Raw genomic sequence first — 13644 nt, forward strand, 5'->3', positions numbered from 1 at the left:
GGCATTGATCTAAACAAAGGGAGGGGTGGGGGGGAAACTGCTAGGGGAGTCATATTTTCAACTGAGTCACTACAAAAAAGAAAAAGACAAAATTGTGGGGGCACAAATGTTATAAAACGGCAGGTTAGGCAGCAGTTACATGTGGAATGATCCGGGATCACCCTGGCATGCTCAGACTGGTGGGCCTCTATTGTGCGTTTACAGATTTCTGTATGGGGCGGAAACAGACAGAGGATGGATATTATGTTCCAAAAAGAAAAATGCTTTGCTGGACAACTGAGAAAAAGTGTCCGATTCACACTTTCCCCAATTCAGAGTGGACCAGTGTGCAGCCAGGAGAGCTGGCTCCCCACAGGGTCGCCATTCTGGGGCCACAGACCGGTCCTCCTGCTGCCAGCTGAACAGCGTTTGGTCAGCAGAGGGCATTGGGAGCGCAGTGTGTGCAGAGGGAAGAGGGGGGTGGGACGCCCCTGAGTCTACATTCAACTCAACCTGCTCCAGACCTCCCCTCCGGAGACGTGTACATTCAACAGACGGGTCCGTTCGGATGTCCTGCGCTGCACTTTCCCATTTAACCAGCTCACGTGCACGTGGAAAATCCGAAGTCAAGTCAAGGGGGGCCACAATCTTCCAGATAGAACCCTCCTTTCAGATTTAAAATCAAGTGTGCATGGTAAAGTTTGGAACCGATTCACATGCAAACAACAAGTCCATCTTAGTGGAAGTTCAGAAGCACAGATGGGTAAAGTGCAGGGAGGAGCTCCACAGCCCAGCAAAGCACAGATCTACTGCTGTAGTGCCATGTACAGCAACCAGGGACCACATGATGACCAGCGCCATGAAAACATTTGATACAAGACAGCAAAACATGGCAGAAGAAACCCAAATGTCCCGACAAAGCCAAAAGTTCAGTGACCTATACATTCAAAATTGAGACAAGAGGGCTGGCCTTCTTTTCGTACCAGCAGTAAACAAATGCGAAACAGGCGTTTTAAAGTGCGTTCATTAGCTGTTAGAGGTTGATAAATACCACCCGACAGAATCAAGAGTTTAGGACCAAATTAAGGACAATTTGTGGTGAGCTGCGAGAGGCCGACTGATCTGAGCATGTCAGGGCCCTGGCCTAGTGTGGGCGGAAGCCTTGTCTGTGGGGGATGAGGGGGGAGACCTGCAGGAATGGACCTTTGGACTGGGCACAGGTGGACAGTGTCAAACAGAGCGTGTTTAATTCCTCTACATGCACCTCAAGATCACAGCAAGAGTGAGCTAGATTACCAAGACAGAGAAAAGAGCTTTCATGCAAGAGATCTAAGTCACATGTACAACAACGCAAACAACTCAAACTGGAGGTTAAACTAGAGACTGCGGCGCTGCCAGGGAACTCTGAGCAGCGCCAGCAGCAGAGGAGGGGGGGGGTGGACAGGGAAGACGACAAGCTATCTACAGGAGGACGAAGAGGGCCGCTCGGGGAGGGCCCGGAAGGGCCTCCTTTCTTTCTGCGCCTCTTCCTCATCCTCAACCCTCAGCTCTGCTGGTTCTGCTGGCGACTCTTGGTGTAGCTTGTGAAGACAAAATTGTAATCATTGAATTGGGCCAACTGGCGGTCGAGATGCTTGTAGCCCTCGAGTTTCTGGGGAGAAGAGAAGACACTGCGACATTTGGAGCTCTGTTGGAAGGGTGGGGGCAAAAAACAAAATGAGTAAAAAAAAAACCAAAAAAAAAAAACCAAAAAAACCAGGATGCTTTGGAATAAAGGCAACAACAACATCTGGATCTGTCACACACCTGATTGACAAAAAGGGTTGTCACAAATTTTCCTGGCTTGAACACGTCCACAACCTTCCCGATCAGATCGTCGTAAGAAGTCTGGGAGAGGTTGGTTTCAAAGCTGACGTAGGAGAACTCTGGCTCTGGTGTGATGTGGATGGTCCAATAAGTTCCCTGTGGACGACGGGCAGAACCACATTGCTAAAGTGGGAACATTTGACACGACAGATGCACAATCACTGAATGGTCACTCACGTCAGTCTTCATTCCATTCATTGAGTATCCACAAGGGTTGAACATTGTGGCGTCGATCACTGAACCTGCTATCAGGTCACGAATTCCACTCATCTGAAGAAAAAAAAAAAAAAAAAAAAGGACTCATTTAATCTCACAGCCTCTCTGAGCACGGGCCCGTCTGGACTCTGATCTGAACCCACACGTGTGCGTCAGCGACTGTCAGAAACTACTCACACGAGTGACCTCACTTGCAGAAACACCATCTTTCATATAGAACTGGTCCATTATGGCTGGATCGAGGTCGCTCATCAGAACTTCCAGCGTCTGATCTGCATGCTTGTTCTCCCAGTACTCTGGCAGATCCAGGGTAAACAGGTACCTGTGTGCGGCAGGCCGGGAACACGTCAGGGCGGCACGGCGAGGTAATACCCGTGAACATGAGCACCCGGAGCACAGACCTTTTCAACCAGCATCTCATGGCTGTACTGGATGCAGCAGTTAGCACAATTACAACTAGCTGCTGGTGGGTTCATCTGTTCTGAGAGGAACATGGAGATCTCTACAACATATCCTCAGCAGCACATTTCTGTAGAACACGTATGCGCTCCTAGCAGCAACACTGTAGGCATGCAGTCTACCCAGTTGCAGCCTGTAAGGACTGTGTTACTCACCAGCAGTCAGAGTTCAAACGTCCCATGCAGTAGGCTGCACCATCTAGGAGGGTGGGGTAGATGAGTGAAAGCATGGTTAAAACACAGAATGGAAACATTTCAGAGTGTCACACCTACATACTGTATGCATACTGTATGCCTTTTCTTAATCTGAAGGGGGGGTCTGCTGTCTGAATAATAGCCACATTCCTGCAAGGTTGGGCTGCAGCCGCATGAAAAACTGGACCTATTTGCTAATATATTCTGAAAATTCATTGACCATAATCTGCCAAAAATACATCTGCATTCAAACGATGACTGAGTCCTAAACAAAGTCTTGGTCCAGAGCCCAGATATTCCAGTACCAGCAGACTGCACCAGAGGTCCAGGGAGACGCTGTCACTAACAAAGATTCAGCTCCAACTCAGTGCCTCGCTGCTTTTTAAGGGCTCTTATACACCGAACGCACACCGAGTACCAGCAGAACCCACTTCTGGAACACCACCAATGGCTGACTATGATCCAGGATCAATGCCTGCATGAGAAGGTTCAGCTCTACAGAGTTTCTACAGCGCTGTACGGAGGGGCAGGCGAACAGAACGCTTATGGGAAAGTGCAGCAGTAAATCGACTGCGGTTAACAGGCATCAGATCCGTCCCCGACAGAAGCCTCAACATGTGGGCCAACAGTGTTCCTTACACAGAGCAGAGACAGTCAGACATTGTCCCAAGACCAATCATTCAGTATCCTCTCCACATCTCATCAAGCATGAATGATTTGCTGGCAAATGTCAGCCGTATTCAACTTTAAAATCTTTTATTAGTAAAATCACACCCTGAATGTGTATGAAAAAGAACAGAAACAGGTTCCAATTAAAGGTACAACAGCATTTTCTGCCAACATCTTCAGAAAACAATATTTTTAAAAACAAAGGGCTTTTAAAGAAGGCGGCCTGTATACAGGTGACCAAATATTTCCCTGAGCCTTTTAAATGATTGTCCACATATAAAAGCAGCTTTGAGCACTAAAACTAAGCTTTTTGAGAAACTCCTCTCAGGGTAAAGATTTCCTTTGCCTGTGGACTGGGAAACCAGGGGATTTGGCTTGTAGAGTGACATTGTGCACAGTTACTCCTTCATCTGATGTCCCACTGTGCTTCAGATTCCCCTCAACATGGCAACGGCTAAACTTGCTAACAGAAACTGTACATGTTTGCACACAAAAGTTCTGTGAGTCAAACTATTGAAGCATGGAGGCGTCAGAGTGAGCTACGTCACAATCCAACCCATAACTAGCTGCCAACACCCGGACTACCACACCTCTAGTTGTGTGAGAGGAACACGGCTGTACTTTCACACCGAGGGGAAGGAAACTATGTGGAAGAGCTGGAGACAAAGTGGAGCTGGTGTTCTTCTGGTTGGGTTAGGAAAGCACCTGCTGCAATGCGTTTCTGCATGTTTTAGGCTAAGTAGACACAAAGGCCAAAAATGGAATTTGGCATACTTGGGAAAATCTGGCTGAGAAAGTCCACTTCCTCCTGGAAGTTCCGATGGGGAAACTCTTGATGGGTCGGCTTCATAAAGTTCTTGCGGGAGTAGAAGAAATTCTGCAAAGCAAACGCACCATTTATGATGAATACACTTGGATCTTGAAGAGCTACAGAGATTCAGACATTATGAATATCAGCTTTCAAAGATTTTTTTTATTAATTTTCAAATACTTTGGTTCTAACCTCGATGGTATCGAAGCCACAGTACTCCCTGGCAAGTTCCAGCAGAGGCACCAGTGCTTGCAGTAAGAGGGTGGTTCCACATGTCTTCAAAATGAAACGTCTCTTGGAGACAAACATGCTACTCTCACTGTGACAGATAAAGGGGGGGGGGGCAGTGTGAAGGTTTGAAGCATGATAATTGATGGTTCTCATAGATGAATATTCAGACCATAACTAATGCTAAACACTTCTTAAGATGCAGACAAAAAGAGCAAAGGTGAAATCTGGAAACTAGTTTCAACTTCTCAGACATTTCAGCCACATGTGACAATGCATTAAAGCTCTGTTAGTGTGAGCGCAGCAAATGGAGCCTGAGCAGCTTCAGCTAGGATTCAGAGCGGAACAAGTACAGTACAGGGCTGTGTCTTCCAACTGAGGCCAGGAATGTTGCCCTCAGTGGGAAGCAGCTTACAGGTGACTGCTGTCTAATTCCATCAGTCTCCGAGTCGGCACAAAAACACAGAGATGTCCTGCAAGCACACAAAGCACTTACCTGAGTATATAAGCTTCCTGCTTGTCAGTCTTTGTCACACTTATGATCAAACAATGCACATTCTCCAAAAGTTTGTCCCACTCAAACCTAAAAGAAAAGAAATAGAAAGATTGAGGATTTTAACTTGTGTCTTTAAGGCAAACGTTGGCAGATGAGCTGTTGGATATAAAAAGGGACGACTGGCTGGGAGAGCGAGTGCACACACACACACACACACACACCACGGTCCACAACTGAAAGGCTGCTCCTTGCTGCTGCCCCTCCTCCTCCTCCCACCAGCACCACTCAAAGACAGCTGCAGTGTAAAAACAGCTGCGTCACATTTTCATTGCAACCTTGGAAGAAAGGCCTGGGAGAGAGAAGGCTCATGAGACGGACACAGCTCAGTGGGGACCGTACCAGCAGCCCATACTGCAGTTACCCCCCCAAATACAATCTCACAGCAATATAGAGGCTGCAGCCTCTGAAAAGTGCCTCATTGACTGAGCAGATTAAAAGGAACTGGTAAAGAAAGAATAATGCTAAAATCATTCCCATTCACAGGGCTCCCCAGCACAATGAAGACCAACTCAGCTTTGGTGACCTCTGGTGCATTCTACAGCTGCAACACAAATGATTCCATATTTGAACGAGTTAAGTTAAACATGTGAGTAACTTAGGTCATCTGTGTGAGCCAATCAGAGGTGGCTCAGCTGCACATCAGTGTGCGTTTACACATGATTGAATCAGAGAGACGTTTCCAAGCAACGGTTGCTTTTCTTAGCTAGGCAACTTTTCAAACTGGACCGGATTGTGATTGGACTTTAATGAACTGGATTATGTTTGGCTGGAATCAGACTGCATCTTTGAAGTGCTTTGAGACACATTCGTTGGGATTTGGCGCTATATAAATAAAATTGAACTGAATCACATCAAGTTGGAGCAGCAGAATCCACTGGGTGGCGGCAGCATCCCTGGGTACGGGGGCGTGTCCCGCCATGCCGACTCATCCTTACACCAGGGTTCCCCTTGGTTACTCCCCTCCTTGCTTCCCCTGAGGCATAACTCAGGTCAACTTCGACTCCCCACTTCGGAACATTCACAAATGGCACCAACGCCCAACAAGGGCCCATCAGTCCTGTGCTTTCATGTGGCACTAAGCTGGCGAAGTCAGACTTATTAGTGTAATGCCTCCTTAACACAGCTGGCCTGGCCTGTGGAGGCCTAAATGCTGTTTTATTGAGCATTGTTCACTTTTTCATTATTCAACACATCAGATGGAAAGCTTCCTTGCTGGACCCTGCATGCATCACACCTGCCCAGGCTGTGGTCAGCCGTGTAAAACAGAGATGGCCCCCTGAATGCAGCCGTCCACCCTCCGTTGCTCTATCTGGGGTTTCAGCACAGGTTCTCTAAGGCTTGCAGGTTGCCTGCTGCTTCTCACTCCATTACAACAGGCCCACCTGGGCCTTGCTATCCAACCGACGGCCACATATCTGGGGACCTGCTCTCAGGGCCTCAGACTTTATGTCGAGATATGATGTTTTAGCATTGCAGTCCATCACAGAGCCATAACGTGTCATTGGGCATGACTGGAACATTCAAATATCATTGGGTAAACTCCTTCACCGTGACATTGAGCCATTGTAACATCCCAGCTTTCTAGCTTCAGTCCAGAAGGGGGGGGGGGCAATGTTATCGGAGACCTCGATCACTCCCATTTCAGCATGAAATGTACACCAGAGGCTATTTCTGGTAACTCAGCTGGATCAAACTTTCTAAGAATTTAACTAATGAAATAACCTAAAGAGATTTTAATTCAGAACGTGGTTAAACCAACAGACTATTACGGTATCCGTCACTATCGACAACATGTTTAAAAAAAACAAAACAAAACAAAAAAAACCAGCAGGTTGACCACATTCTGGAAACATTGAGAGAACACTGTGACGGTCGCCTTGCAGTCACTTCAGGCTATAGACTGCATAAGCTGCCAGAGAGCCCTGAGGTAGGGCAGCAGAGGTAATGTGAGCAAGCTCCACATTTGTGAATCTGATTCTTAGTAGACTAATATGGGTACTGGCTAATGTCCAGGAAACCTGATCCACCGTCTACAACCATCTAAGCTGGCTAATCTGCCTTCTGGCTATAAATCAATGACAGTCTCCATTTACCTGACAGGCCATGCATTTTTCTTTGATCTGGTAAATGAACTAAACAGTTGCTCAGGGGTCACAGAGTTGGTCAATCACGCCACAGGCTAATCATATAAAAACAGTAACAAAACTGAGCTAGGAGCTCCTCAGTTCCAACAAGCTGCCCCCCCCCCCCCCCGCCTCCTTTATAGAAACTCAAGTCATTTGATAGAGTGAGACCTGCATTATGCTGATCAGTCTTGTCACATGGGATTAATTTAGCAATAATTAGGGTTGATGATGAATTGATTGAAATGTCTCTCTGAAAGCCTCGGGCCTGTGTAGGACATGGATTTTGTGTTGCTGAATTGGGGCAAGGGTTAAAACGCCTTTTTACCCTCCATATAGATTTCTCTGAATGTCCCATCACGGCCTCCTTTCTCTGATCCTTGCCTCGTGTCTCTTAGCAAATCAGAGTGGGAACCTCTGACCAATCAGAGGAACTGGGAGGAGAGCGTGCGCATGGCTAGAAACGTGAGCCAGGCAGGGGGAGCAGGTAGTGTCATTCAAACCTTTAAAGCAAACTTGTGGCTGGCATGCAGTAGATGACTGGAGAAATAAACTCCATAGAAACTAAAAAAAATAAATTAAATAATGACTAAGAGTTGCAGTTGATGCGATCCTTCAGTTTAAACGACCATATTTCATCTCCACATGGGAGAACATCCCACAACCTGAGCTCTTCCTCAGTTAATTACATAACACAGATCCTCTCTCAGTCTGGGATGTCAGTGACAAGGTTGGTGGTGATAGCTGCTGCCATCAATGACGGACGCGGTGACGAAAGGCGACCACATGGTTGACACGCTCCCGGCCCCCCACGTTTAAACTGGTTTACAGAGCGAAACACTTTAAGGACATTTAGCAAACCTCGCTTAGCTAAAGATGCGTAGCTTTGTACATCTTTAGCACAATGAAATAATCTGCCCTAACGACGTAGGCAATGCGAAGGCAAGAAAACGCGTGTGCACGCAGGGGTTAAAAGTGAAAAACACCGAGCTTCAGCTTAATGTTGCTACAAAACCGAATGACAAACGTCAATGATGAAAGAGTGAAAACTTTAGAGTAACGAATGGTTCCTTTCCGGTTGTAGACCAGGTAAGATCACAGGACAGCGAAATCTGACTATTTTCTTCCAGGAAGTAGCACAAGTTAGCCAGCTACAAACTGCTCACACGGTTGCTGTCAAATTAGAGTTGAAACATTATTGGACTGATATTAGACTAAAGATTAAAATCAATAAAACACAGGAGGACAGAGAAATGGTAATATTCAGAAATGAACAGACTGAAGAATGAATGACTCAGCTTGAGAGAGCCACAGTTGAGGGGGAGGTGGCCATTTTCAATTGACGGTGTTAGCCAACTTACTGATTGTGGCCCCCAATGGCACAAAATTATTGGTTTCCTAGCTAGCTAATAATGATGAGGTAATAACGAATGTCTCCGGAAAACTGGATTTCATTGCTTTTAACCAACTCTCGTCAAAGTAGAGCAATAACGAAGCCAAGCATATGGCCAGCGTTTCCACAGGCTGCACTTGACTGACACTATACACGAGACATTGAAAGGACTCAAACCTTGGGATGGTGCGGAGGTCCCCGGTTCCTTTGGTCTCATCCTGCCGAGAGAACCACACCTCCAACAGCTTCTCGGTCCCCTCGAAGAAATGTGCACCGTGATCCTCCATTATGAGACAACAGACACCCAACAAAAAAGTATTAAACGTCGGTTGTAACGTTAGTAGCTTAATTAAATCGTCCTCGATTGGTTATAGTTTATTGAGGTACAGTCCTTTAAGCAATCCAGGTGTTGATTATTTTTTAGTTACCGTCTTCCCTTTTGCAGAGAATACCGTTAGCGAGTGCTAGCTAATGTCGCCGGCCATACTGTGTAAAGCCGTGACTGTACGTCGCGCGGTGTTTTTATATCGTAGCGTCCCTACGTCAGTTCTACGTCAAGCCGTAGGGCCCTGTCTTATTAATTATGATTGGCCCAAAGACCTGCCACTCACAATTCAGTGAGGGGTTTCCTCAAGCGACATCCCGCCTTCAGATTTATGACCACTGTGTAAATGCGATGTTTCCATCACATATGTTTTGACTTTTTGTGAAATTATGAACATAAATATTGAATAAATATAATATATATTAAGCGTAGTTGTGCAGTCATATTTAATCCAACACGACAACAACTACCTGGCTATATATATCTATATGTAATATAGATATAGATATATATATAATATGTAATATATATATATATATATATTTAGCTAGGTAGTTGTTGTTGTGTTGGATTGAATAAGACTGCACAACTACACAGCTGTTCCTGGCAGAGAATGTTATCCGTGTATGGGACAAATATAAATGCATAAAACCATTCTTTATGAAAATGCTTTTTTCAAAATCGTGTACGTGTATTGTGATTATTATTGTGATTATTATTACGTGAGAAGAGGGCACATCAGCAGTCTGGCTCTTGCTATATTAGCACCTCTGTAAGCCTAGCAGACGTGCAGAAACTCAAGTGTTGGAGCGGCATTTCTTGAAGAGCTCCAGGAGTACGCAAAGTGCAACAAACCGCAGCGAGAAACGCGGGTTGTAGTTTTCTATGTTTTGTTTTTACCAGTGGGCGAATGGCAGTGACTACTCAAAAGAACTACATTATCCGCCGAGCCTAATGCGCCAATTAGAAACGTCAACGAGCCAGTGAACATTAAGCGGAGCAGACCAAAATCCCAAACAAGGAAATGGTGGGGGAATAAAACGACCAGATTATTTAATTAATGCATGTAATAATTAATATTTTATTTTGTTGTAAATTAAGACGTATTTATGGGTTAGAATGGATTACGACTTCAAAACAAAGCTGGCAGCCGAGAGGGAGAGAGTAGAAGATCTGTTCGAATATGAAGGTTGCAAAGTGGGTCGAGGCACCTACGGGCACGTTTATAAAGCTAAGCGCAAAGACGGGTAAGAGAACCGCGAGCATGTTGTTTGTGCTGGCATGAAACTGATGCAGGACGCGTTTTCACAGCACACCGTATTGAATGGGACGTTAGATTTGAACCTCCCCGAAGCGATAACCCGTGTCTCTGTGTTTTTGTTTTCATGTAACGCACTCACTCTCCAACGGTACACTCCCTCCCTCCACACACACACACACACACACACACACACACACGCACGCGCGCGCGCGCGCGCGCGCGCGCGCACACGCACCTCCTCCCTTTCTGCCACCTCTTACACAACACCCCCAAACAACACGTTAAGGCTGCGGTGCCGTTTATGCTTGACGAGCCTCTTCTTTGCGATGGAGACCGACGCAGCACGCCCTCCGCGTGCAGCAACGCGCCGCAGGACGCTGCTGCTGCTTCAACATGTCAGCGTGCTATAGCAAACTTTTCCTTTAGGCACACAGTGGTTTGTTATATTTTAATTTGTGAGACTGTAGCAAATGAGAGTTTGTCCCCACCAAGCCTTCTGTGTGTTCCTCAGACTGGAGAATCTCCAGCCTGTATGTAACAATCTGTTATATTGGACTGTCTAACAATTAGACATGGCTTTGTTATCCATTATAAACTGAAACTCTATTATTAACATTTGCATAGGTCTAAAAAGGATGTTGAGGTGTGATGTACGGCCAGATGTGGTTGATCTACATGAGACTGGTTCTTGTGGAACAGAAATAAAGCAAATCATTCAGTAATAACTTTGTTCAAATGTATCCTGGTTCTATGGCTACACCTCCACATGAAATGGTCTGGTGTGGTAACATGAAGTTCTCTTAGATTTTCCACTGTTAACCTAAACGGTTGAATGTTATTGATAAGAAGAATGAGTATATTGTTGGAAAAAACTTTATGCAAGCCTCTTAGCCACCATACCAGGGACTGAATACTGAGCATGTGACATTTTCATTTTGAATAACATGTCTTTGTCACTGCTGTAGGAGAATCTATATTGATACAATGAAGCACTGTTGGTGTCATTATTATAAGTTCATTATTATTTGCACAAGTCTAAATACTTATGAAGGGGATTGAGTATCAGACAGATGAGATTGATCCATATGAAATGCTGTTTTTTACTCTTTTTAAAGAAAGCTTTAGTCTTGGGTAACGTAAAGTATGGAAGAGTAGTAGGGCCAGGCATAAGAAAAAATATTTATATTTTGCCTGTCGAGAATAAAGTCGACATGTCGAAAATAAAGTAATTAGATGATGGACCAGAGGAGTTGACTTTTTTCTCGAAAATTCGACTTTATTCTCGACAGGCAAAATATCAATATTTTTTCTTATGCCTGGCCCTAATACTCTTCCGTAGTAAAGACATTAACGTAAAGTCATTGGTAAGTTTACAGTTCAGACTGCCGTCCCACTTCTAATATCATCTCAGTTTGAGCTGTAAAGCTGAGGTAGGACTGCCCGCGGTGCATTTCTGTATTCACCTCTACACAGCAGGTATAACAGAGATCAGAAGGTGAAGTCTATAGCTGCCCTCTCTACAGCTGTAGTACCTGAAAGGACTGGAACAGTTCCAACATTTGAAGTGGTTTGACACCGGGAACCCTGAAATGGCTAAAATATTTATTATTAGTGCCATTCATGAAGACGTTAGGGGCTGTGTGGAGTTCAGTGTATTGCCCAAGGAAACTTAAACAGGTGAAGGGGCTTGGATCGAGCCACCAATGAATACAAACCCCAGAAAATAATGATCCTAACATCCCACCTGATTGTAAGGTACCACGGGTTTTTTAATGTGTAGTGGCTTCCATCTTAAAGCTTGAGCAATATGCCACTGTAGCAAGTTGATCCCAGGAGAGGCTCCATGTGAATACAGTCTGGAGATCTTCCCATAAGAAGCCAGAAATATAAATATGTCAACTTTAAACAGTGAAGTATGATGCCATATTTGTAGTTTTATCAGAAGTTTTGTTGCTTTGTTCTTGTATGAGGGTCATATTTTCCTTTTCTATTAGAAAAGTTCAGCTGTCCTTACTCAAGCTCTTATGATTACCATGACCTGCATGACTGAGAATCCACATCAACACTTTTCTATTGGTGTTAAAGCAAACGTGTTCACTTCACAACGGGCCCCTCACAGCCTTCCTCGGGCCTCAGTGTATGTGTTATAGGAGATCTATCACATGATGGTGCAACTCTGGTTTGTTAAAGAAATACTTGTAGTTGTAAAGGTAGACTTTCCTGTAAAATGCAGCAGCCATACTATAAGAGAAATGTCCTGCTGGAATGGCACTATATGTTTAACTTTCATTGCGGTCAGCATAGTTTTTGAATGTCAGTCCTGTCCCAATGTCATGGTGGACTGAGACGTTCTGCTAACATGTCATTTGTGCAAGCAGCTCATCGTGTGTTTCGATAAGCATGCTCTCGTTTTCCTGACGTGACTGATGACATCATTACAACATATGTACATACCTGCATTGGTCAATAGTAATTATGATGGCAGCAAATAAAGAATATACAGAGCCACAGATTTGGTCTAGGGAGGTTCTCAGTGTGGATAGATGGGCCTACAAATCATGAGACTCCATCACAGGTGAATCCCTTTGTTTGATGTATTAAACCAATAGTTTTGGCCTTTTAATCCATAAAGATAACCATGTGATTTTTATTATTACCACTTCAACTCAAACAAAGCTCTGGAACTTCAGCCGAGTACTCCTGACCAAGTGGTTTTTGTGCCTAACCCTAACCAGACCTTTACCATGGCACGGTATGTTGATGAGTCATCCCTTACTCAAAGCTCTGAGGATTCTTTTACCGTAGTTTCAACTGTCAGTGATGCGTGGGATACCTTTTGCCACCAGTTCTGCGGCTAATATCTGACCTCCTAAATGACTTACTGTGGGTGAATCCTGATAACACCTGCTCAGGGCCAACATTAACTGTGGTAAAACATCTCCAATTTAATCATATGTTTGATGGCTCTGGCGTTGTCTCACCCAGCTCACACCAGCAGACAGTTTACGTTTCAACGCTGTAGAGCAGTGTGCTGCTGACAGTTTGTGTTCTGTTGAGAGCTTTGAGAACATTGTGCTGTTTTCAGTCTTGACCTATCGGAGTTTAGTTTACAATAGTTTTAAAATGAATTAGTATGCGGATTATTTTTTCTCAAAATCCATCGACGGTTGGTTTGTTGATACATGAGAATGTTACAAACAGAAGAACATGAGGCTCAACTGGCACAACAGTGTTCAGAAAAATGCAAAAGAAAACCAGAACACACTGATTTGCAAATCACTGAAATTTTACATTTACCTGAAAATACTACAAACATACCAAATATTGAAAATCAACAGTTATTTTTTAGACATTAATATCCTAAAGAAGCTGAAACCGTACAACGTTAAAATGAAGTTGTCGGGAAGGGCACAGTCTCTGTTCCTGAATGAATGAAATTTTAAGCTAAATGCAAGTACCTCAGTGTGATCAGTATCTGAGTAGATGTACATAGTTGCATTCAACTGGTGTTTGTGGGGACACTTTGTAGTGCCTGTCCTGAAACTACAGATGGATTAACACCAA

The 13644-nt window shown here is 44.6% G+C and overlaps 2 protein-coding genes across 2 annotated transcripts in view; one reads left to right on the top strand and one right to left on the bottom strand.

Annotated features, from left to right (window-relative positions):
* Nucleotides 1-1430: 1430 nt before the first annotated feature.
* amd1 (adenosylmethionine decarboxylase 1) lies at nucleotides 1431-8987 on the bottom strand. Its single transcript, XM_075458643.1, has 9 exons — nucleotides 8672-8987; nucleotides 4919-5005; nucleotides 4387-4513; nucleotides 4158-4260; nucleotides 2676-2718; nucleotides 2239-2383; nucleotides 2023-2115; nucleotides 1786-1941; nucleotides 1431-1666 (listed from the first exon to the last, which is right to left on the bottom strand). The coding sequence occupies exons 1-9, from the start codon at nucleotides 8779-8781 to the stop codon at nucleotides 1523-1525; spliced, it is 1008 nt and encodes a 335-aa protein (XP_075314758.1). The 5' UTR covers nucleotides 8782-8987; the 3' UTR covers nucleotides 1431-1522.
* An 826-nt stretch (nucleotides 8988-9813) lies between these two features.
* cdk19 (cyclin dependent kinase 19) overlaps nucleotides 9814-13644 on the top strand; it is a 68559-nt gene continuing 64728 nt past the window's right edge. Inside the window, exon 1 of the mRNA XM_075458852.1 lies at nucleotides 9814-10066. Coding sequence (XP_075314967.1) covers nucleotides 9939-10066 — 128 coding nt within the window. The 5' untranslated portion in view covers nucleotides 9814-9938. The remainder of the gene's footprint in view (nucleotides 10067-13644) is intronic.

The sequence above is a fragment of the Odontesthes bonariensis genome, chromosome 24 (genome assembly GCF_027942865.1).
Source record: "Odontesthes bonariensis isolate fOdoBon6 chromosome 24, fOdoBon6.hap1, whole genome shotgun sequence".
Taxonomy (NCBI): Eukaryota; Metazoa; Chordata; class Actinopteri; order Atheriniformes; family Atherinopsidae; genus Odontesthes; species Odontesthes bonariensis.